Raw genomic sequence first — 25,844 nt, forward strand, 5'->3', positions numbered from 1 at the left:
AAATGTATAGAGCAATGCCAAATCAAAATTTTCAAATTGCGAGCTTACAGCTTTTGGACTAGATCTGCTGCATAAAATTCACACCAAGCCACTCCATTTGATTGAATAATGTTTGCAATGGGATCTTACCTTCTTCACACTGAGGTATGTGGCAGTATTCCCACGGGATAGAAGGATCTCTTGTATAACACCAGGGCCGCGCATTTTCACCCCCTGGATTACGACAATAATTGATCGCATTGAAGAGGTCTGGGAAAATCTCAGGTATTTTTCTATGTGCATGAGGAACCTAGAAACAAGGGAGAAGATAGTAAATATATTTCAAGTATTTTTTCAAATTTTGGGCACTTTTGAAGCAATCAGAGCAGAATTTGTAAAGAATGAAAGCTCCAGGGAGGAAGGGCTGATGAATCAGTGTTAGGCTATACTTTCCCCATTTAAAAATATGAATGGAATGATCAAGTTGTTTTCCGGCCATATGTTTCGCATATCCTTCCATTTGTCAGGTCTACTCTACTGCCACATTAATCTGTTTAAAAAGAAAGTTCTGCAGGAAAATATGAACCTGAATTGATTTTCTCCACTTTTCAAAGTACATTACTGTATTCATTTTTTAAATTTTTGTTTCCATACTTATTTTTAGTGCGTTTCTTTTTCAAAAGAAAAAAACCACAGAACAATCAGTGAGAAGTGCAGAAGAGAACTTGCATCTTAATCCACACATTAGACAGGAAGCTTGGTCCATTTCATTTTGCAACACAGAAAGGACAAAATCCTCACGCACGAAAGCAATGCGTTTCTCATTTTAGCCTTTTACTAAGCAATACAGTTCAAACCGTGTTCATCTCCCCCAACATAAAGCCCTTTTTAATCTGCAAATCAACTTGACATAAGCAAGCCCCCATCTCTCTTGTTCTCTACACAAAGGCTAATCTACTTCCTTGCTCAGCCCAGAAATGATTTGAGATCAATGATTCCCATAGGGAGATACATATTCAGCAAAACTTTTCTTCACTTTGAAAAATTGTGTTCTTACCTGCGCACTCCACTTTTGACAAGGAAGGCCAGAAGCTGTGACATTAACCGAACCTTCATATGTCACCCCATTTCCTTTGTAACAAGTTTCTGAAGAGAAACAAAATTAAACAGGATGGTCTAATAACAGTATATGGTACATTCCCCTTAGTGGACAAAGCCAGGGGTGGGCTGCTAAGGTTTGCCCGGGTTCAGTTCCCACCCCTGGCTGGCCCCGCCCATCCCAAGAGTCTCCATGTGGCCCGTTTTGGATGCAAAGTAAGTGCAGGCCCCGTCCGGAGGCTCAGGGAGGGGGGGGGGGGAAACGGGCCTCCTGGAAGTTCTAGAAAGCCAGAAACGGCCTCTGGAGCCGGGGGGGGGGGGGGGGGGCTTGAGGAAAGCCTCCAAAGCCTAAGAAAGGTGAAAACGCCCACCATCTGCCCACCCTAGTGCAGGATGCCGATTATGCCTACCCAGCAACTGGGCAGAAAACCTGTTGCTGAAATTTTTGAAAAAATAATTACTAAGTTTTCTTTCAAGGGTTAAATGGGGAGGCTGAATATGCTTCACTGGAATCTTTTTGACGGGTGGGGAACTCAGCATGATTATTTATGGGGCGGCAGTAACAGCTCTCATAAACCTCAGACTCTTTTTCTTTCTTTCTTAGTCCAGTTAATTTAATTTAAAACTTTACTGTTACAGGCATGAACCCTACTGCCCATCCTGCTAAATTGCCGATACCTTTTACAAAACCATATATTCTTTTTAAACGTCAGATTCTAAAGAGAACTGCTTACTTGTGGCGCTTTCTTTTTTCAGATCTGAGGAAAGAAAAAGATAGAAAATAAAAATCAAGATCCTATATAATAATCCCTGAGATAAAAGGGTGGGTGCTGAGGTATTTAGTATGACATGATTAAAGGAATGTTAAGTTATCAACCAAACATCTTAGCTATGCCTTTATCCCCAGCTGGATGATTAGCCATATGCAGGTAACTATAAATCACCATGGAAAGAACATTTTAACCTGATTTTTTTCTGTGAGTTACATTGTTCTTCCAGAGCTCAGAGCACTTGATCAGGGGTGGGTTCGCCTGGTAAGCTAATGTTATGGCCAATTTGGAGAACCTCCAAATCTCACCTCTGACTGGACCCGCTCCACCCCACCCCACCCCTCCCAGGGGTCTCCATACGGCCCATTTTGGATGTGAGGTAAGTGCAGGGCCCGTGAGGCGGCTCGGGGAGGGGGGAAAATGGGCCTCCCAGAAGACCTTCAGAGCCCGGGGGAGGCAGGTTTTGCCCTCCCAGAGACTTGAGGAAAGCCTCCAGAGCCTTGGGAAGGCAAAACGGGCCCCTCACTGTGGTGCAGGAAGCCAACCAGGCCATGCCCATAATGGCCGTGCCCACCCAGCAACTGGGCAGAGAACTCATCGCTGGAATTTTTGAAGCCCACCTCTGCACTTGATGAAAGTGATCCTTACCACTTTGATTCAAATGCATTCAGTGATATGTGGAGGTTGAACATTTCATAGGTGCCCAAGCTGCCAGGTACTTGCTTCTACCTAAGGGCAAAACCCTTTTTCCTCCTTGCTTTGTTGTGTCCTTGGCTATTCAGAGGCTAAATCAGAATCCCATTACCCATGACTATTTATTACATTTTTAAAAAATATAGACCCTTCCCTTGTAATCAGTTGGGAAACAGTTGGGAAGGGGAATTGAGCAGGACTCTGGGTCTCACAGGATTATCTATCAAAAATATAATTTTCACAAGAACGTTTGTGGAGCAAGGGAGAGATATTTTATTTATTTAAAAAAAATTGTATGGCCATCCAACTTCAGAGCAGCTTCCAACCACAGTGAAACTACTAAACCCAGAAAACCAAAAGCTAAAAAAATCCAGTACAGGTAGTCTTTGACTTACAACCACACTGAGCCCAAAATTTATGTTGCTAAGCGAGACAGTTGTTACAAGAGTTTTGCCTCATTTTATGACCTTTCTGCCATGATTTTTAAGAGAATCACTGCAGTTGTTAATTTAGTAATACGGTTGTTAAGTGAATCTTGCTTCCCTGTTGACTTTCTTTGTCAGAAGGTCGCAAAAGGCAACCACCCGATCCTGGGACACTGCAATTGTCATAAATATGAGTCAGATGCTAAGGGTCTGGATTTTGGTCATGTGACCATGGAGATGCTACAATTGTTGTAAGTGTGAAAAACGGTCATAAGTCACTTTTTTCAGTGCTGTTATAATTTTGAACAGTCACTAAACAAATTGTTGTAAGTTGAAGATTACCTGTACCTCAGTCATCCTCCCAGGATGCCCCAACCATCATCTCCAAGCTCTCCTCACTCTACTCAGATGTCCAAGTGGAGAGTCAGCTCTTGATGGCTTTCCAGAAGACTAAAAGAGTGAGGGTTATTCAGATTTCTGGGAGGAGAATGTTCCATAAGGTAAGTTTTATTGCAGAATCATGTAATTTACTGAGGCACTTACCAAAATGTGGGATCCTGGTGCAGACGGTAGGTTCATGGTGCATGCTGGGAAGTCTGTTACACTCTGGCAAAGTAAGCAACATCAGTGCCGGCTTATAAATGCCTTTGCGGGCATTTTCTTCCATCGCAAGCCATTCCTTAAAGCAGTAGAGATCCTTTACAGCAAGGCAATGCTCTCTACATCATTTCATAAACAACAGTGGAATGCGTAGTCAGCCATACAATCACAATATTGCAATCACAATGGATTTGTATATAAACACACAACCACAGAATGGCGTAAATAAGATTGGCGTAAATAAGATTGGCATTGGAATATCGATCATGAATCTCTTTTAAACTGGTAGAAGAACTGTTTTATACCCTGAAATTGACTTAATTCTCTTTTAAATCTTGACTGTGACTATCTTTTTGGTACAACTGTGCCATCTTTTGGCTTTGTTTTCTTTATTCATTTTGCTGACATGTATTAACATATTTTGTCAGCAGCGATGGCCAAACACCCATTCACAAAAAGCTAACTGCAGTTGTAAGCTAAACAGAAAGCTGTAATTCTTACTATGCTAACAGGTGTGGGTAGCAATGACTGACGATCTCTGTGTACAGAGTTGCTAGGTGAAGGGAGAAACCTACTCCAGAAAGTGTCTGAGAAGGTTTAATGTTTTCAGAATGATCTGGGAATCTATACTCCTGCACAATTCAAAGTGGAAAATATTACTGATCTGATTCCAATAATTCCATACAACCTCTTGGCCCATACTAAAAAACTTTAAACTCAGAATAGGCCCAAAGCATATTTTTCAATGGCATAACCATTTTATTCCATCATAAAAGTGTATTTATTGTGAAGTTACATCATGCACATTTCTTATTTGTCAGAATCCCCCCCCCCTAAATATCTATGTGCCCCACTCTGAAAACAGAATGTTAGATTAAAAATAGCTTTTGCTCTGATCCAGTAGAGCAGAAGTTGGGTTTTGTGCAAGAATTAGAAGTACAGTACAATGCAGACCCTCAGAATTCCAAATATATCAATTAATCCTCAACTGCATTCGCATCATTGCTTATATGAACCTATTTATATTACAGTGTGCAAAATAGTAGTGAAGTCAACCAGGGAGCTTACTAGTTTACTTGGACTTAGCCATTCAATGAATAATAAATAAAATATATTGCAGGTCTCATAAAGAACCATTATTACTTCGTGGATTTGTCCAGAAGCATGCTGAAAACTGACTATTATAATACTGACATCATACCTATATGCTGAAATGGCATTTAATTGTACACAAAATTTGAGCTTTTCTTTGGTGTCTCCCTAAGACGATCAAGTTTTCAAGAAAAGATATGTCAGGGTTCCAAATAGCATCCAAAAGTAAATCAGAGTCCAAGGCAAAGTATTGCTCAAAGTTCCAATTTATTAAGAGAGCAATTTTGCACATCTGGGAAAACCTGAATCTGAAAGCTTCCCAATTTTCCCCACCTAGTTGAAAGTTCAAGATCTTGTCCCCCCCACCCACAAGCCCATCACATGGTCCAATCTCCCACTGCCATGCTGGCAGTTCCACCCATCCAATTCCGGTCAGGTGCTGAGGTGCAGAGACAAAGGATGACCTTGGCTTTCTAGAAATAATTTTGTTATGGCTACCTAGATCTAACTCCATACAATTCCCCCCTCCCATTTTCCCACAATAGAAAATGCATAGTAGAATTACAGAAAGTGTGGCAAGTCAAAGCTCCAAAAGAAAAGATGGCAGCAGGCATGACAAAATATCTATGTGAGCCACACAGCTCAAATTCAGCCTGTGTAAGAGAACATCATATAATATGAGGGATAAGCCAAGAACCAAAAGGAAAGTGTTTTGATGATTTATGTTACCGTACCTGCAAACAGGTTTTGGAGCAGGTCCAATCCTGGAGGGGTTGCACTCTTGGAAGATATAGTGACACAGCAGCGATTCGGCGGCTGGACGGCAAAATGGACTCACGGTTTTCAGCTCGGCCCAGGCTGTGCGTACAAGCAGCTCCTGCGTCTCCTCTGGGTCTCCATAGGAAGTATTAAAGAAAACAAATGCATCCTTTGCCAACAAAGCACCACACACCTCTCCCCGATACAAACTGCAGTAGCCTGCATCACCTTTGTAGACTTTGCTGATGGGGGAAACACAGGTAGATAAGGATTTCCATGCAGCCTAGAACTGAGATCTACAGCCATTGAAGAAATAACAATAGAGTTCTGATGGGGTAGTTCTTGCTTAACTATGGCCAGTTTAGCCACTGTTCAAAGTTACAACAGTAACTTTATGGAAAGTAAAGTTTATAACCAGCTTTTACACTGTCACAGTATTCCTGTAGCCAGGTGATCGAGATTCAGATGCTTCACAGCCAATGGGTATTTAATAATTGTTGCGACATCCCACAGGCGTGTGATCACCATTTGCACACTTCACTACCAACTTCTGACAAACAGAATCAATGGCGAAACCAGCAGTAAAATTGCAAGTCAAAACACCTAAACTCTCATTTAACAACCATATCACTCAATGCCAGAGTTGCTAGGCTCAGTTGTGATTAGTAAGTAAGGACTACCTCTACGATATATGTATGGGTGATATAACTTTTCTGGCTCCATGGATTGGCAGCAGCAGCGGCAGCAATGGTGGGAGCAGGAGATGGTTTCACACGCACAAAGCTCGTTCCCATGCATGTGCAAATAAAGCTTTGCGCACTTGCCCGCTGCTTCCATGGCCAGATTCCCAACAGGCCACCGACTAGTACTGTTTCACAGCTTGGGGGTTGGGGACCCTTGTAGTAGATCAAGCAAGATTTTCAAAATAATTGCAAGCTTTCATAAACCTAAGAATTCTGGATCAAACGAGATAGCTAATATTAAAAGAAAAACAGATGAAAAGAAAGAAAGAAATATGTTGGAGCTTTAACCCATATCTTTGCAGCTGGCATTCTTAATTAGAATAAGCTTAAGTCACCAGATTCTGATCAAGTAGAGAGATTCCTAGAGGTTCTCTCAGGTTTATTGAAAAGAAAAAGCAAGCAAATATTTTGGAAGTTCACATTTTTGGAACAATTAATCCCAGCTATTAAAATCAACACTTTTTTAAATCAGGAAGACTTAGGATAACTCCAAATATAATCTAACAATCACTTTTATCTAATAATGTGTCATCTTTCCAAAGAATAATGCTAAAACTATCAAGCACACATCCCAAGATCAGTCATATTAGAGAGTTCCTTGGACACTCAAAAGCATGCCACTACATTGTATAGCAAATTAGCTACTTATTTGTTCAAAATCTGTAATTCAGAGATCAAAAAAATAATAGATCTCTGCAAGCAGCAATATATGCTTTGCAGTATATATTAGGAAGAAGATCTTATGGAAAACCTCTGTTCATTAAGCTGAAAGTATGTGGCCTTCTCAGTGCAATCAAGACTCTGGTATGCCTGGCAGATGTTAAATATTTTCAACTGTATATGCACAGCTTCTCCCTTTGGGCCGTTTGCCCAACAAATAAAAATATATCTGAATGTAGTAACTGAACCTGATTCTATGTGATCAAAATAAACAGCACTGAATACAATGCTGCTTACTCCTGAAGAATATTATAGTCATTCCACATAGACCTAGGTATTAGCTTTTATTTTGAGATTCCTTTGTTATAGTTTTCATAGATTTCTGGGTTTCATAGCTTTTAATCAGAAGACGTTAAAAGTCTATCTTCTGAGTATAAATAACAGAAATGTAGGATATATTATATACGTCACTTGTTATCCATTCTTTTGTTCATGCACAACAGGGGTGTCAAACTCACGGCATCACATTGTCATCAAGTCATATTGTCATCAAGTGACGTATCACAACCTTTCCTCCCTTTGCTAAACTGGGGGTCGGCGTGGCCAATGCTTGATGCATCCAGCCCACGGGCCATGAGTTTCACACCCCTGATGTACAAAAGCAATGTTAAAGCAAACAAAAATCTCTACATATCACTCATGCAGAGTGTGAGTCATCCAAAAAATCAAGATGGTGGCTACAACTATCCAACCTCCCAGCCTATTTTTATGTTTGTTGCAAAAAAGGGCAAATCTTTGATTGCCATCCCCAACCACCATCTTGCCTGCTTTTATACCCCTACCCCCATGTCTCTTGTTCAAGGATTACCAAGGCAAATTCACTCAGTTCAAAATGGGAGACTTCCCTTAGAGGCTAACGTCTGAAGGAAACGACTGTTCCAAGGAATCCATTTGACTCTGGCAAATCATGATTATCAATGTGATGTTAGACACAGATGGCAAACCAAGGCATCTCTGCCAATATTTCACTTTTATTTTTATTTTTTTAAAGCATCTATAGAGTCGCCCATCTTTCAGTCAACTCTGGGCGGTTCCCAATAAAATTATTTTTTTAAAAACTGTAAAACACACTCAATTAAAAGATGAAACATTTAAAAAACAATAAAACCCAAAACCTGGCACCAATCCAGACAAACATATCACTTAATCGCTCAACGTTTGGGAGAAAAGCCAGGTCCTTAAGGCATTTACAATGTTGGGGATTTGTTCCACAGAGCTGCTTCACAGGCAAGTGCAACAACAATCATTAGCCTACAATGTCTTGTTTAATCCACTTGCACATATATCCTAATGGTAGCCCTTTCAGGGCAATGGTTTATTTATAGATTTATCAAAGATTATATGGCTGCCCATCTCATACGACTTGACTCTGGCAGTATGGAATAAAACAAAGGCAATTCTTCCTCCAGCCACTCAGCTCCCTTCATATGAAACAGGGGCAGGACTCTGCTCAGCCAGAGCTATTTTATGAAGCTTTACTCAAAGGTCACAGAGTTCAATTTATATCCCTTCTAAATATTTGGAAATGCCAGCTATCTCCACCTTTGCAGAACCCTTCACATCACCATTCTGTCTGCCTGGAGGAAAATGAGTTGCCTGCTTTTTGACAAGATGACTAGCATTTCCAAACACTTCATATTTACGGATGAACTCCAGCTGCAAGAATGCCAGTACGCCTTCTCCGTTTTAGAATTCTTATCTCAGCGTTGCAACTTACTTGCACCTTTAATGCTATTCCTTTCTTGGGGGGGGGGGGGGGGGGCTACCATCCGGATGGGACGGCTTTCTCCTCAGCTCAAGTTTGAAGGAAAGGAAGTGATTAATGATGACTGTAACTCGATCGCTGTGCAGCAACCCTGCGGGTATAGTAGGGCAAGCCAGGAGTCCTATTTCTTCCTGTGCTCAAGTCTTTTCCACTCTGATTTTATGAATGACGTACAGAGATGCTGCCTGCAGTTTTATAAGCTTCACTTCTAGTCTTCATTGTGTCACAGATAGGCTTCTGAAAGAAGACAACTTGCAGGACTAGCAACAACCTGTCTTTATTAAGGGTTGAATCTTCAACCCTTAATAAGAAAGCTCCTGTTCAGAATTCAGATTTGCCAGCCAACATTCTTCCTCTGGGGATACTATAAGCAGCCTGTTCATTGTCTGACCCCAGTTTCTTACGGTTTTCCTCTGAATGGCTTCTTAAGATTACTGAATAAGTTCAGGCCTCATTAGTCTAGTGTGTTTCCTTTTGGTGGTAGCAGGCTGTGGCTTTATGGCCTTGAATTTTGCATATCTGTTTATCTAGCCAGCTAATACTTCAGTCTTGATTTTAAAGGTAAAGGTTCTCCTCACACATATGTGCTAGTTGTTCCCAACTCTAGGGGGCGGTGCTCATCTCCATTTCAAAGCTGAAGAGCCAGCACTGTCCGAAGATGTCTCCATGGTCATGTTGTTGGCATGACTAAACACCTAAGGCGCACAGAACACTGTTACCTTTCCACCAAAGGTGATCCCTATTTTTCTGCTTGCATTTTTCTGCTAGGTTGGCAGAAGCTGGGACAAGTAACAGGAGCTCACTCCGTTACACAGTGCTAGGGATTCGAACTGCCAAACTGCCAACCTTTCTGATCGACAAGCTCAGAGTCGTAGCCACTGAGCCACCACGTCCCTATAGCTTGATTTTAGCTTTCATCTAAACTTGCCTTTGTCACCTAACCAGATGGAGATCTACAACATATCATTGCCTTCAGTAAACAAAAGTAATTGAATGCTAACCAGCCTCCCCTCCCCCCACAAAATTTGCTTATCTGTAAAGTTAGTCACCTTGAACTGAGTCAACATCTATCTAGCAGGCAAATTTCTGTTCATTATTAGGTCCACGTAGATCAGCAATGTTTTTGGTCTGCTGCTTGTTTCTTTATTTGCTGCTTCCTTTTCCAGATTGTATGTCCTAATTTGGCTCCAGTTTCTACAGCAGAGGTGTCAAACTCAAAGCCCATGGACTGCATCCAACCCATGGGGTGCTTAAATCTGGCCTGTGGGGCCACCCTGGGAACACTGAAGGACCAGCCCACGGTGGTCCTTCACTCTGACCGCAGAGCACTCAGGCCACCACAGATGCCCCTGACATGAGTGATGTCAAGCTGACCATGCCCACCGCCATCCCAGCCCCCTCAAGGTCAAACACAACCCTGATGAAATCAAGTTTGACACCCCTGTTCTACAACCTTGATAAAACTAAGAGGCTTAAAATGCCGTTGTCAGAAAGTAGCCAATTCCTTGGATATAGTTGATGCTCTTTAAGTTCTAGAAATAACATGGATTCTACAAGAAGTCCAATTTGGGTTTCCTGCAAAAGGAATCTAGACTGGCAGAAAAAACTGATGGGCGTCTTCTTCAAAAGGTTGCTTCCAATCCCTCTGGCAGCAATTAAAAAAAAAAGGATGGCCTTGACAAGCACACTATGTGTCAATCAGAGTTCATGTGAACATTTCTCAAATGCCTTCCCACCTGCATTTCCAACTGTGGGAATTTGATTGACAGATTTGGCTGCTTTCTTGCCATGAGCTATTAACCTTTATGGAATATTTTTATATATAAGGAATGGATCTTGAAAAAAATGCTGTCAAGACTACAAAGTTTCGGCTTGCTCTGTTTATGCCAGGAAGAAAAAGCCTAGGGAGTGGATCTGAATTTTTCCTTTTTGTTTGTATTTATTCTCTTTTTTTTCTTTAGTTGCAGCTATTATTCAACATTGACCTATAAACCTGGCAAGCATCTGGCATTTCTGATACTCTGTTTCCAGTGTTTATCGACTTGTGGATAAGGACCACCAGGGCAGGAGGTTATGCATATCAATAAGTTTCACTAAAATTATCCAGTTTCTAGCCAGATGTGCGCTTTCTGCTTGGCCCATTGCCAGTACAATCCAGCCATAGTTTGTTTGTTTGTCCTATTTTGATAGCACTGAATAGAGGCTGATTGTTTACAAAGCCAATCAACAAAAACATCTGCAACAGTTAAAATACTATGGCAAATATGAAACATCTAAAATAGCTAATAATTAACAAAAGAGGGTTGCAAGAGAACTAGCTCAATTTAAAAAACCCAATATCTATAATTAAACTAATCTGGGTAATTGAGTGTAAAAATAAATGAAGAATGACAATAATAAGCAGTTCCAAAACTTTTTGGAAAACTCATGTTAGCCTATAGGAGCATTATTACTATCATGTGCCCACTTGTGAAACCCACTTTTGGTCTTTTAATGCGAAAAGCTAAACTATCAGAAAATACAGATGATTAAACAGCTTCCTTATTGAAGCTACATTCCAAAATTACAAGGGTTTTTTTTGTAATTGGAATTATATTTTGCTAAACTTTGCAATTTCCTTAGATACTTTTAGAAACATAGCTTGAGGTTTCTGGGAGATTAAAAAAAAATCTTATCAGAAGAACACATAATATATTGGTATTTATTCTATTCAATTGCTGAATATGCCTGCAAACAGTCCCCCCCCCCCTTTCAAAAAAATGTTTAATGGCATAGATCTAATCAACTTTAATTCATCAAATTACATGGTTTCTAAAAATTATGCATTTGATTCATTCTAATAGCTTTGACTTGGAGTATTTTGTAATTTTTACTGGTGTTATTATAAAATTAGAATTTAATAAGGTCTAGGAAATGTATATATCCAGCAAGATATATATATTAGTGAACACAAAGTCTCCATTCAAGAGGTTTTGTTTCTGGGGTAATTTGTAGGGCAATTTCCATCCTTTATTCACCAAATTTTAACAAGATGAGATACTGATGCTTTCAATTTACAGCCCTGGAGTGTTTTCCAATCTCTTCTTTTTCCCTCTCTCTCCCTCTCTCTCTCTCTCTCTCACTCCTGCTTACCAGGAAAAAAAGTCTATTGAAAAGAGAATAACTTCATTATTCAGTCATCCAACCAGAAGCACGCAACTCAGGTTTCCCAAGGGTTAATACAATTTTTAGGCAGATGGACAGGTTTTCCCGAAATTACTACTTTCCATGCCTAACAACTTTGCACTGTGTACACTTTTGAAAGACTCAAACTTTCTTTTCTGGTCCGTGTTTCTATTGGAATATTGCTCACAATTAAATCTTGATAGTGGCAGAATAGAAAAGTTGGGGATATTATAACATATTTATTTTGTGTATGGTTTATATTTGTATCCCATTTCTCTCAGGATCAGCCTTATCTTCAGTAAAGTTGCCTTTGTCGTTATGCTTGTTCAGGCTCTGGTTCTGACTTTTATTAAATTGCAAATGCTCCATAATGTCTGGGGTTCCAAGTCACTAACTTGGTTTCTGTCCCACTGGAATCGATGTTTTAAAAAATATATTTTTAAAAGGTATAAAATGCATTGATTTTTTTAAAAAAAGTATACAAGAAACTGACAAACAGCCAAGCAAAATACTAATTTCTAGCATCAACTTTGTTGCCCACAATGCAGTGAACATTCTGAGAAACAAACGGGGGTGCAGGTTTTCCTCAGCCAACCACCACAACTGAACCCCAAATTTATGTTGCTAAGCTAGATAGTTGTTAAGTGATTTTTTCCAACCTCATTTTTACAACCTTTCCTCCCACAGTTGTTAAGTGAATCACTGCAGTTGTTAAGTCAGTAACACAATTGTTAAGTGAACCTGGCTTCCCCCTTGATTTTGCTTGTCAGAAGATCGCAAAAGTTGACCCCATGGCCCTGGAACACTGCAACCGTCATAAATACAGATCAGTTGCCAAGTGTCCGGATTTTGACCATGTGAACATGCAACAGTCATAAGTGTGAAAAACAGTCACAAGTCACTTTTTTTTTCAGTACTGAGGGAATAGGCCACCAGTTGTCTTTTGTAACTGATCTCACTCAATATACTATTCAATTAATAAATATACTATTCAATTAATAAATATGCTATTCAATTAATAAATATACTATTCAATTAATACATTGAATAGTATATTAATAAAAGCCATTCCCAAATAGCAGCCATGTTATAAGAATGAACTAGCTTCAAAAGCAAGGGAGCCCCTGAATGCATATTTCTATTCCGATTTATTAGGAGCCTAAGATGAATGATACATTTCATTTTTAATAACTATTTTTTTCATAGCCTTACTGAAACTATTTTTCCTTAGTCTCAATATCTGCTACGACTAAACTGCATCCAAATTAATCATACAGTATATACTTGTGGATAAGCCAAGAATTTCAGCTGCTTAAAATACATCTTAACACTCGGGTCTGGCTTCTCTGCAGATGGGCTTATCCTCAATTAAATGCAATAGTTTTTTTTTCCTCAGCTTTTTAAAAGTAACTGGATATCCCGTATATATTCACAGATAAGCCTATCCACTGATAAGCAGACCCTTGAATTTTTTAACCAATCTCACTTATTTGTATTTGTGAACCACACATGTGAAGTAATTAATTGCTGTAACAATTAAGGTAAAACCGATATTAACTTGTATCATAATGTTAAATTGTGATGTTTAAACAACGTAAAGTCACTTGACAAGTTGATATATGGTCCTAAACCCCTGGACTGTGGCCTATTCACAACCAGGCCGCATGAGCAGTGGGCCGGCTAGTGTGCACACATGTGTGCAGTTCAACTTGAAAAAGTCAAGCTGCGTGCACACGCAGGTGCTTGCTGGTCTGCTGATTGCACAGGTTGAGCTGTACACATGCGTGTGCACTGGCCTGCCACTCATGTGGCCTGATGCCCTTCTCCTCCTCCCGCCGCTGGGCCGCCAAGCCGCAAACATTGGGGACTGCTGCTAAAATGTACTTATTCTGTAGTTTTATCAATATTTCATTGCCTCATAGGTTTGTTTCATGATCAAATTCAGATATACACCAAAGCCCTCCATCACAAGATGCTTTTTGCAAAGATAGAAAGAAATGAAGTAAGAAATTCTACATTTTAAATAGACTTAATTGAAAGTAAAAGAGCACAAATGCTCTTGCAAGCACCCATTTTCATCTTACACACACACAAAAAGTTTTCCAAGTGGTTATATACGGTACATTTCTCACACAATTCACATAATGATTAATCATCATCATCTCACACAAATCACAATTATTATGCCCAGGTTTTTCTTACCTCCATTCTACAGGAACAGGCAGGAGGGTTCATTGAAATGAACAGTTGAGTTGGGAAAATATAAGGAAATTGTCAGCACAATTTGAATTGCACTAAAAAAAAATATCTATTAATATATTTATGGATACAAATAAGTTTGAAAGTACTTGATCACATTTTCCTTTTAGTTAGTAGCTGTCAGAAAACATACACTGCAAACACAGTCCAAAAGGGTAATTTGATAAAATAGCCACAAAAAACAAATGAGGCTCCACTGGAGCAGAAATGCAGAAAATTAATTATTCTGGTGGTTAAAGCTGGAAGAGAGCAAAATATGATAATGGGGAGGAAATATTTAAAGGCTTTTTGAAGTATGGCATACATGAACAACTACCACATGGTTAAGATTTGCATGGAGGAATGGATTTCATTAAAGTGTCCCCAGTGTGGTAAGGCTGCAAATCACCATTCCATCATCTTTTATGAGAGTGTCACATTAAAAAGAAATCAGACTAAGTTCATCATGATTTTCCATCCTCAAAGAGTCATGTACATGGGTCCTGGTGAATAAAGAACATTTTGGAGTTCTGTTTTCCTAGGAGACCAAGATACTACCAACATAAATATTATACTCCAAATGATGAAAGCTCACTGAACTATTTCCGCCTGGCCATTAGGGGATATTAATATAACACTTCATCACCCTTCTTTGCTTCCTTCCTTCCTCTGGATGAATTTACAAAGTGGTCTTTAGGACAGTGTAATGAAGATGGCAGCAAACATTTAGGTAGCCAAAGCTCTGCCAATATCTGAAATATATTGTAAGGGGAAATACATTATTTAAATTGTGCTTATCCTGGAGGAAATTACAAGGAAGTTAAAGCCTCTCACGTTGTGTGCTTTTCACATTCTGTGAGGTTCCTGAATACGACTAAAATCCTAGGCTGGGGTTAAATATCATCTAATCCTTCAAGAGAAGCTTTTTCCCCCCCTGATGCATACCTGAAACATTAATTGTTGCTGCAGCTTTTGCAGTGCCGTAAGTCTCACTGTGCTTGTTAGTGGTTATACAGGTGAATAAACCTGGCCGAGTGACATAAACCTGCAGCCGGGAATCAATCATTCTGTTTTCTACTGTTTCTACAATGGATCCAGCTGACACCTAAAGTAAAAAAGAGAAATTGAGAAACTGAGAATGTCTTCTCCTGCATAGTCCTGGAGATAGAACATTAAGCAGTTCATCTTGTAGACCAAATCATTCTGGACATCCTCGACCTATGACCACAATTGAGCCCAAATGTTTTGTTGCTAAGTGAGACAGTTGTTACGTGAAAAAATTACCCTGTTTTATGACCTTTCTTGTCACCGCAGTTGTTAAATTAGTAACACGGTTGTTAAGTGAACCTGGCTTTCCCCTTTGACTTTGCTTGTCAGAAGGTCGCAAAAGGTGATCACATGACCCTAGGACACTGCAACCATCATAAATGTGAGTCAGTTCCCCAAGCATTTGAATTTTGATCACATGACCAAGGGGATGCTGCAACGGTTGTAAACGTGAAAAAATGGTCATAAGTCACTTTTTCAGTGCCATTGTAATTGTGAACAGTCACTAAATGAACTGTTGAAAGTCAATTAACAAGAGTTCCATTAGGAAACTATTTTAACAGCTGAAGGATTCATAAGGCAGTTCTATGAATATTCAATCAGAATTATTTTTGAGTAGATTCACAGAGATTGATAAGTGTGCATTTCTTCAGCCTGATTGTAAATAAAGTACAGCAAAATGGCCCATTTACAATACAATTAAAGCATATATACTCATTGATGATAGAGTAGTAATCACAATTATGTATCTGTTTATTTTATGAAACCTATGTCCCAACACATTGGTCTTTCAAGTTTAAAACAGCTTAACTGTCGTGGTTCTGTAAAACCTTTATTTGATGATACAATGTCTTCACATGTTTAGCAAATTGTATAGGAAATCCAGGGCAATCACAATAAAAACTAACCTAGGAAAGAAGCAGCCTAGAACAGTGATGGCGAACCTATGGCACGCGTGCCACAGGTGGCACGCGGAGCCATTTGTCAGGTCACGCGCGGTGCTGCCCTGTCAGCTGGCCAGCGCGCATGTGCGCGCTGCCAGTTGAGTTCACCCTTTTTAAAAGCCATTTTTCGCCCTCCCTAGGCTCCAGAGCCTTTATAGGATCCTGGGGAGGGCGAAAAGAGCCTCCCCCGCCGCCCCCCCGGAGGCTCTCCGGAGGCTTCATGAGCTTCCCTGAAGCCTCCGGAGCACAAAAAACCGGCCCTACGGGCAAACTGGAAATTCAGGAACGGACTTCCGGTTTGCTCGGAGGGTCGTTTTGACTGCTCTGGAGGGTTCAGGGAAGCCTCCTGAAGGTCCCTCAAGCCTCCGGAGGGCTTCCGGGCGGGCAGGGGAGGCTTTTTTTGCCCTGCCCAGGCTCCTATAAAGCCTCTGGAGCCTGGGGAGGGCAAAAAAAGCATACAAAAAATGGAGGGTCGTGCCTGTAGTGCGCGCATGCACACTGGGGGGGTCGCTCATTGCATTATGGGTGCAGCACGCCCGCACACTACCCCCTGCGCTCCCCCCACTTATGGCATGTGAGCCAAAAAAGGTTCGCAATCGCTGGCCTAGAACTAGGAGAAAATTCCTAACCGTGAGAATAATTAACCAGTGGAACAAATTGCCTTCGGAAATTGTGGATGCACCAACATTGGAGGCTTTTGAGAAAAGAATGGACAGCCATCTATCAGAAATAGTATAGATCTCCTGCGAGAGCCAGGGGTTGGACTAGATGACCTTCAAGGTCCCTTCCAACTCTGTCACTGTTTCTGTTATTTTGATAACTTTCAATAAATTCCAATGGTTTGGAACTTTTTTCAAATCCAATAGGAAAAAAAAAGTTGTAGATTGTTTTTTATCATATCAACCTCACTCCAAAATGATTACTCACTCCAAAATGATTAAGCAGTGAGACCAGTGGTGGGTTACAACTGGTACGCCCCGATACAGGCGTACCGGTGCCTGCCGGGAGCACCAGGTAGTGTTCCGCACTTCTTACCAGTATTTGAGGTTTTCGGGTCTTCTGCGCATGCACATGGAGCGTACGAACGCCTGCACAATGTTCCCCCGTGCAGCTGGAGTGTCGTGGAGGCGTCGCAGGTGGTAAGTACACATGCACGCACTGCACGCGTTAATGTTGTGGATGCCCGGCCCCATTGCACCATACCAGTTGCAACGGGATCCAGAACCCACCACTGAGTGAGACACAAGTCCTAATCTGGCCTTTAGCGTGGAAACCACTTGGATGACATGGTCTCTCAGCTCCAGGAAGAAAGGAATGAAAACCATTGTCAAGAAAACTACCTGGGCTTTTCCATATAGTCCCAGGATTTAAGATTGACTTGAAAGCACACACACACATCCACATACAACCATCACAACTCAAAAAAACTGCCGAATTTCATGTGAGTTTGGTGATCTGGCATGTAATGGTCAAATTCTAATAGGATTTCAGATGAGGACATCATCTCACAAGAAATCTGGAGGGATTGAATAATTAACATACAATTATGTCAAGAATCTGAAATAGGGATTGAACCTTAATGTGAATGCTTAGAACCAAAGAATCTTGGGAAACGGAATTAATCAAGAATCATAAAAGTTGTTTCTTTTGGATTTTTATACCGCATAATGGAACTAAAATTCTCGAAGAAAGAATAACAAGTTGCTTAGCTTCAACCTAACCGTGACAGGATTACAAAAGAGCTAATTTGTCTGAAATTTGTACCTTTTTCTAGATTCAATGGGGCCAAGAGATAATGTTGCTTTTAAGATTAAACATAATGATTTAAACTTAAAATGTTTGCTGGTTTTGAATGTGTAACAAATGAACTAACGCAGAAATATTTTTCCTAAAAAAAATACCATTCCCCCAATACTTGACTGAATAAGAATAAAGACGCAAAAGGGCCCATAATTTAGCTCTACCGTTCAGTATTTACTCTGGCTAGTATGAATATCTGGATCTGCACATACACTCCTTTAATTACATATTAGAGTGTTGCAATTCCCGCAGTAATAAGCCTTTCATGCTAAAATTTAAGAGAAAACAAATCAAAAGTTTGTGATTTAAAAAATGGCAATTATGTCAGTTAAATCCCAAGACGATTGAATTGGTTTTTCCATTTCTGCTGCAACATTTCACTTCATTCTGAGTAAAATATATAATCATCGAATATCTTCCTGCAGAAATCATTTTTGGATTTAGAGTGCCAAAATCACTCCTACTGGAGTGTAAAAGTAATTTCCTCAAGGCATGAACTCAGTTTTCCTTCGGTTCATCCAGGTGCTGTAATGTCTGAGCTAACGCATCAGATTAAATAATATTCCCAACAGAAACTGCCTTCCCACATGGAATTAATAGATTTCTCTGCAAAGAGACCATTCATACACTTACAGCTGGGCAAATGTGTATTTTTATAGTAGGGAGAAAAGGAAAGAAAGAGGGTTTTATTTCAGTAGGCTTTTGAATTCCAGAGCATGTGGGTGTGCATCTATTTATCTTTATTGGGGAGTTTTATTGCTGCTATTGTTGCATGCATTTGTATTGGTTTGCTCATATACATAGCCAATCCTATCAAATTGTTGTAGCTGTGCAGGTACTGTAAGCTAAATAAACCAAAATAAATAAACTTGGTTAGCCACAATTAGTTTAAGCATGAGTTCTATTTTCTCCTCTATAGATTTCGTTTTGGTTTTTTTGTATGCAGTAACAAAGACTGCTTCTAAAAGCTAAAAGGAAGTTCATATGTGCATCTTCCTCTGCTCTGGGTAAAGGCTTTTTATTAGAAGAAATATGAGGATCTGAAGGGTGAGTCAGAATAGTTCATTCTCTGCCTGGACCACACAGGGTAGAAAGCTCTCCTTGCCACGTTCACTGATAGAACTCACAGAGAGTTGGAAAATAATTTAGGGAAGCTTGCAAAGTTTCAGTTTATGGAGAATCTTTCCTCGAGTCTTCCTTAGGTAAAGTAATCCTTGGCACAGCCGATTTCAAAACAGCTTGAAAGGGAGTTAGATATTGCAGCTTGCCATTTGCTTTGTGGAAACTAATAAAAAATGCACAGAAAGCTCATTATTAATAACTGCATTTTTAGCTTTTCTAAGAAGGCAATTTTTCTATTTAAAATCGGAGACTGTCAGCCTGCATTTTCTTATTTGCAGAAATTCCGTGAATCATAGTCAAAGAGCTATTAGAAAGCCATGACAAAGATTTATTTGTTTAATTATTATTTGATGATTATTATCTAATAATAATTCTATAAGTAATTCAAGGTATTTGACAGAGTTAGGGGACAGCACTCCACTCTCTCAGAGTTAGCATTCACTGATCATGCTAAACTATAATGTGATTTGGTTACTTGTGGCTTCCACAATACCATCCCAGTATTGTGGTTTATACAATAATCCAACTTCAAGTAAACCATAATTTCACAGGAAGCCTAAAACAAGTTATTTAGTTGCAGTTACAACTGATTGACCTGGTTCATCCATTATGTGAAATTCATACATTTTCCTGTGGGCAGAGATTAATGTTTTAAATTTACTATCGGTAATAAAAATAAACTGAACTATGAGATCATAGAGCAGTGATGGCTAACCTTTTTCTAAAGGTGTGCCAAAATTGTGCATGCCCACCTACTTGTGCATGCGTGCACGACACACACACACACCCTGCGGAGGGCTGGGGGAGGCCACTTTCGCCTTCCCCAGGCTTTAGGAAAGCCTCTGGAGCCTGGTGATGGCGAAAAATGGCCCAATGGCCCGACCGGAAGTGCAAATCCAAAATACCAACCAAAGTTGCAGAGGAAAGGACTTCCCACTTAGAATTCTTTATTTATTTATTTTTAGTTTGCCAAACCTGTGCCCATTTCTTGTGTTCATGTCCATGTTTATACTTATACCTGTTATCTTGTATGTATTTGACAAACTAAAAATAAATATATATAAAGAAAGAAAGAAAAAATAAATTAAATCATTCTGGTTGGTATTTTGGATATGCAGGGGAGAATGTGTTTCTGTTAGCAAACATCAGGGTTTTCCCAAGTCCCGATTGTACAGAAGTGGTACCTTTTGGGCTACATACCGTAATAAATGGCACACATGTATGAAATAAAAATATATATTTACATATAAGATTCATGTCATCTGTCTTATGCAGAGGCAAATTACATCCTTTTTGTTAGCTTAATTATTCTTCAAAAGCAATTGTGTTTAATTTAAATACGGTAAGAGAACCCATGTAGGCTAAAATTAACAATTTGTAACATACATATTGTTAGAAAAATGTGCAGCATTTGGGTTTTGTTCACACACACATGCACGCACAAATGCTTGATCGCTTTTCAGTCCTGTAGTTTCCTTTTCAGTCCTGTAGTTTTCAGTGCCAGAGTAAATGAAAATATGTAGTATAAGGCAGGGGTCCCTAGCCCCTGGGCCATGGACCAGCACCAGCCGTGGGCTGCCAGGAACCAGGCCACCCAAGCAAGTGAAGCCCCATTCGTGCACACATGAGATCCAGACTGAACCACCATCACCCCATCTGTGGAAAAATCAGTCTCTGGTATCCAAAAAGTTGTGGGCTGCTCGTATATGAAGTTTGATGGGCACATTGATAACAGCAAGAATCATGCTGGGATCAAAGAACTACACAGCTTACAAAATAAATAAACTCCTATCCATAGCCAAAACTTAAAAGGATGATACAACGATTAGAAATTGGAGCACTGAATCTTCAGTCACATATCATACTTATAGAGGACAACAAACTCATTACTTCATAAATAATTACTCTGGCAGTGCTTACATGACCTACTAAAAATAAATAAAGGCATAAAGTAAAGGTAAAGGTTCCCCTCGCACATATGTGCTAGTCGTTCCAGACTCTAGGGGGCAGTGCTCATTTCCGTTTCAAAGCTGAAGAGCCAGCACTGTCCAAAGATATCTCCATGGTCACGTGGCTGGCATGACTAAATGCCAAAGGCACATGGAATGCTGTTACCTTCCCACCAAGGGTGGTTCCTATTTTTTTACTTGCATTTTTACATGCTTTCAAACTGCTAAGTTGGCAGAAGCTGGGACAAATAACGGGAGCTCACTCCGTTACACGGCACTAGGGATTCGAACCACCAAACTGCTGACCTTTCTGATCGACAAGCTCAGCGTCTTAGCCACTGAGCCACCGTGTCCTACAAATAAAGGCATAGTAAGAGCCAAATCAAAGCCCAACAACATCAGGAAAGGTATCCATAGGCACTGAATTTAGCCAAGGACAACCAAAATTTGCTCCATCTTCCTCTATGAATTGTGCAACTTGAATAAGTGATGTTAACATCTATTGTCAAAGATTGCTATTGTTAAGGTGACCAACCGTCCTCCTTTAGGGAGGACAGTCCTTCTTTTGTAAGTTCTGTCCTCCCTCGAAAAGTGTCCTCCTACATGTCCTCCTTTTTGATATTTGAAGGCTAATCTGTTGCGCGTTATGTGATGTATTTTATTAAACAGTTTTTAATGGTGTTTTTTTTACTTCATCGCAAGTATATTGAACAGATATTGAATCTTGTGTTGAATTTTTATCTAAAGAAATGCTAGACATTAAAATAGACGACAATTGTCTCTTTGAAGAAATTAGAAGACTGAATGTATATTTAAATTCTGAAAAATTAATACAATGGGAAAATCAACATGTTGAAATTGATAAAAGATGGGTGGATATTTTCAGCCATTTCAAAAATGAAAATATTCCATGTGAACATTTATTTATACTTGTTCAATTTACGTTGTGCTGCCCTGGAACTAATGCAGCAGTTGAAATAGTTTTTTTCAATTGCCAATGATTTTTCGACAAGTGAGAAATCGAGATTGAATGTTGATACTCTAGCTGCAGCACTTGCCGTAAAATTCAATATGAAGGATATTTCTTGTTCAGATATTTCCAATATATTGTTAGAAGATGATACATTGACAAAAAATATTAATTCAATGGAAAAGTACTCATTTAAATAATAATTAACAGGCATGTAAGCATAATTACAATATAAAATGTTGCAAATGTTTTTATTATGCATATATAATATTTTAGTGTATTATTGTTGCAATGAATGAAATATTTCTTTTATTTACGATATATTTTTTCCAATTTATTTGTCCTCCTTTTCATTGTAAAAAAGTTGGTCACCTTAGCATTTTGGACAATAGAACGTGTTTTGTCCTCCTTTTCATTGTAAAAAAGTTGGTCACCTTACTATTGTAGTTATCTTAAACACATTTTCTAACACGTAATGGTGCAAGATACTATATATGAAAATACAGGAAAACTGTACTGAATAAGCAAAACATGGATGCATGACTATATAGTGGAGGTGTTTGCACATGAGAAGTTAGTTACTCAAATCACATTACAAACTTTGAAGTCATATAATCCAGCCACATGAGAATGAATAATGACTTGCATTTCCATATTGCATCTCTGCTTTGCAAGAGCCTCCCACTTTTCTCTGCCAGTTTCACCCTGGTTTCAAAGCTTAATTGAATTTGCTTGAAGAATTAATCAGTGATACTTACAGCTTTTCCATTTTCAAGCCATGTTATTGTAGGAGTTGGAATGCCTGTTGCTACACATTGCAGGGTTACCACAGAGCCAAAGCTGACGTTATAGGATTCAGGAGCCTTCAGAATTCGAGCAAAAACTTAATGGGAAAAAGCAAAAACATTAGTAAACTCGAGGTTAGCTATTGGTGAAATATTTCCAGTTTCCCAAATTCACAAAATAGTTGAAGATGGTGCCAATCCAAAGCACCCAGTAATTTCTGAACTCAAAAAACACCCCACACATTTGACTAAGAGTTCACTGTTGCATTTAGCTTCTTCGAAAGATAAAACAAAAGTATTTCCCACGTTGGTCCTCTATAAAGAGAATTGTATCTACCCTACACTAGAAAGAAAATAAGGTTTGATATCACAGAAACCCAAATGCTCTTCTCAAAATCTCTCTTCTGCAAAAGAATTGTACGAATTATAAATGTTTCCATACCCCTGATTGGTTGGTTGGTTGGTTGATAGATTGATTGATTTTTCCACCTTCTAAACCACTCACTTTTCTCAAGTTAAGATTGCTTTGAATACTTAGTTTTTTTAATACAAGGATGCTTAGCCACTATTTATGACAATCACCCCAGAAAGTCCAATCATAAACTGAATGATGAGCCCTAATAACAAAAACATTTGCTATATCTGTAGAAATATTTCTGGAAAGGAAGAATTGCCTCTAGTCTTGAAATAAAAACAACAAAAGATATTGGGCCATTACACTCAGAATTTATTTAACTCTTCCCCACTCGCAAAGACTTATGAGGTGCACACTTTTCAGAGTGGATACCTCTAAGGCCCCTCCTTCCTTTGAATTCCTTTTAAAATAAAAATTCCACTGTTAACTATATAGGCTTTCAAAATTCCTTTATCAATGTCAAAAATTCATATGAGGTATGTTTTCCATGAGTGAGTCCAAAAGAAACCTGCAGAGACAATAAGATCTACATGTCCCAATTTGGAGCTGTAGTGGGAGTGAGGAATATAAATAACATTAAAATAGTTAATGTCCGGAGTCTATATAAATCTGCTGTACTAAATGACTCATTTTCCACATATGAAAAATATATCGCAGCAAATTCCAAAAGGCAAGTTCATGCAAGGATAAGATCTGTTCAAATTACCTTCCCTAGGAAGTGTGTAAGGAAGCTCTTTTGATGGTAGGGCTGGCTCTTATATGATGCATTTAAGAAGCTCAGATGTAGATTTAAATGTAGAGTCTTACCTGTTGGCTTAGTTTTCAAGTACATCCAATGAATCTGTGCATCAGATAAAACAGGCTACAGTTCAGGAAAGAGCAGGCCCTACTAAATCTGATGCCTTTAAAAGGGTTTTAATGGCTTTTCCCAGTGTCTTCAAATAAATAACAAAACTCTCCTAAAAGTTATTGGCTAAGAAAAATAAACTCAACCCAGTTGCTATCCTTCAAAATGTAACAGCGGCCTTACATAAATTTCCTTTTGTTTAATTCTCCAGGCTGTATTGCTGGAAAGATCTGAAGCAGAAAATATTACAGGAGAGGGCCTGAAGTCTCATTTGGATTGGGAATGGGAGACTGCAGTACTGCAGAGCAATTGCTGAGTGCACAAAATTCACTTGCTTAAAAAAAAAAAAAAAGCACAGATCAGTAGAAGATTGTACAAATAGAAGCGCCTAAGAATGGTGTCCCGGCTAAACCAGTGGTGGGTTTCCAAGTTTTTTTACTACCAGTTTGCTAGTACACACGTGAAGCATCCGGGCGGGTGGGCAGAGCCTCCAGCCACCGCCACTACCAGTTTGCCCGTTCCGGGCCAAACCGGCAAAAAACCATCTCTGGGCTGTACCCATTTTGGCAAACAGTAGTATTAAGTACTTTTTAATTAAATGAGATCTTAGTTTTATTCTGCTGTATAAATGGATTCATTGGGAATAAATAAAACAATAATCCTCTCTGTGGAAGCAAATAGTAGAAACAGAAAGAGCACTGGGAACCCTTATACACTTTTAGTCACAAAAGTTACATCCAAAATAAATTATTTTAGAGTGCTAGAAACAAGCAGAGCATTTCATTATTTTACACTGGCTTTAGATATGAAAGTCCATATAGAGCCAGCAGAGAAGAACCCACATCCTGTTGCTTGAAAGCTACTGGTGTGGTACTTGTTTGATTTACCTATCTCTCCGAGGGAACTCTAGGCAGTTTACAGTTTATGCCTAAATGGCAGTTGTTGTTATATTATGCTTGTCCTTTTTTCTGAGTTATATATATATATCAGTTATCTTCAGACTGTGAGGTTCTGTACTATGTTTTAGACTGCATGAATGTATACAATTTATAGTAATGTATACAATGCTGCTAGTGACATTCATTTCTATTGTGGTTAAGTCATTAATGAGGTACATCTATTCATCCACCTGATTTGAAGATTTAAATCGAGAAGAACTAAAACTTCCAAAATCTCCCTGCAGCATGACTGATGGCCAAGTTGGCTGAGACTTCTGGAGTTAAAATCCAACATCTCTAGAAGTCATCCAGTTAAGAAAGACAAATCTACATGTTCCTGGAAGCAGAACTAGAGCAAGCTAAGAGCTGATATCAGCCTTGTCATTCAGACTAATGTGTCACATGTATGCAAATATATTACCCCACACACATATGCAAATAATCTTGGACAAGCCATAAATATTATCCCATGGTAAGCAAGGCTATAAGATAAATTCCCAAATGTATATCTTTTAGAAGTATATTTATTCAGAATCTGCCATTAATATGGATTCCTTGCAGGAAGACGAACAAAACCCTTGGTAAGAAGGATCATTAGATCGTTGATTAGATTTGCTTGTTTGTTTCTATTCACTCCTAGATTCAAAGCTGGGCTCAAAGACTTCCATTTTTGTCCTGAACGCTTCGCAAAAATGTATTTGCAGTACGGATGTTGGATGAAGGCAGATTCTGTATTTGTATGATCACATCACCAAACAGATCACTCACCTTCCACTTCCAGAATTACTGGTTTAGAGTAGGCTGTCCCCAGGCTGTTCTTTGCCACACAGCGATAGTGTCCACCATCTTCCTTCTGTACATTATGAATCCTTAAACTGCCTGATTCAAGAACAGCAATTCGAGAATTTTCCTGTCACAAAATATAAAGCTTCAAGTGAAATGAGGTAGAATATATCTTGTGACCCAGATGGATATACCCT

General features: G+C 39.2%; 1 protein-coding gene across 4 annotated transcripts in view; it reads right to left on the reverse strand.

The window, feature by feature from the left end:
* Positions 1-25,844, reverse strand: part of MUSK (muscle associated receptor tyrosine kinase) — a 46,374-nt gene that overhangs the window by 12,468 nt on the left and 8,062 nt on the right. For 2 of the 4 annotated variants that reach the window (XM_081943385.1, XM_081943383.1), the window contains exons 5-12: positions 25,633-25,774; positions 22,638-22,762; positions 14,993-15,152; positions 5,392-5,551; positions 3,509-3,684; positions 1,812-1,835; positions 1,037-1,125; positions 130-289 (exon numbers count right to left, since the gene is read on the reverse strand). In XM_081943385.1, the coding sequence (XP_081799511.1) occupies positions 130-289; positions 1,037-1,125; positions 1,812-1,835; positions 3,509-3,684; positions 5,392-5,551; positions 14,993-15,152; positions 22,638-22,762; positions 25,633-25,774 (1,036 nt within the window). Of the gene's footprint in view, positions 1-129; positions 290-1,036; positions 1,126-1,811; positions 1,836-3,508; positions 3,685-5,391; positions 5,659-14,011; positions 14,019-14,992; positions 15,153-22,637; positions 22,763-25,632; positions 25,775-25,844 lie in introns of all 4 variants that reach the window. The other 2 variants (XM_081943386.1, XM_081943384.1) reach the window with 2 other exon arrangements.

Source organism: Natrix helvetica (genome assembly GCF_964273705.1).
Source record: "Natrix helvetica genome assembly, chromosome: 2".
NCBI lineage: Eukaryota > Metazoa > Chordata > Lepidosauria > Squamata > Natricidae > Natrix > Natrix helvetica.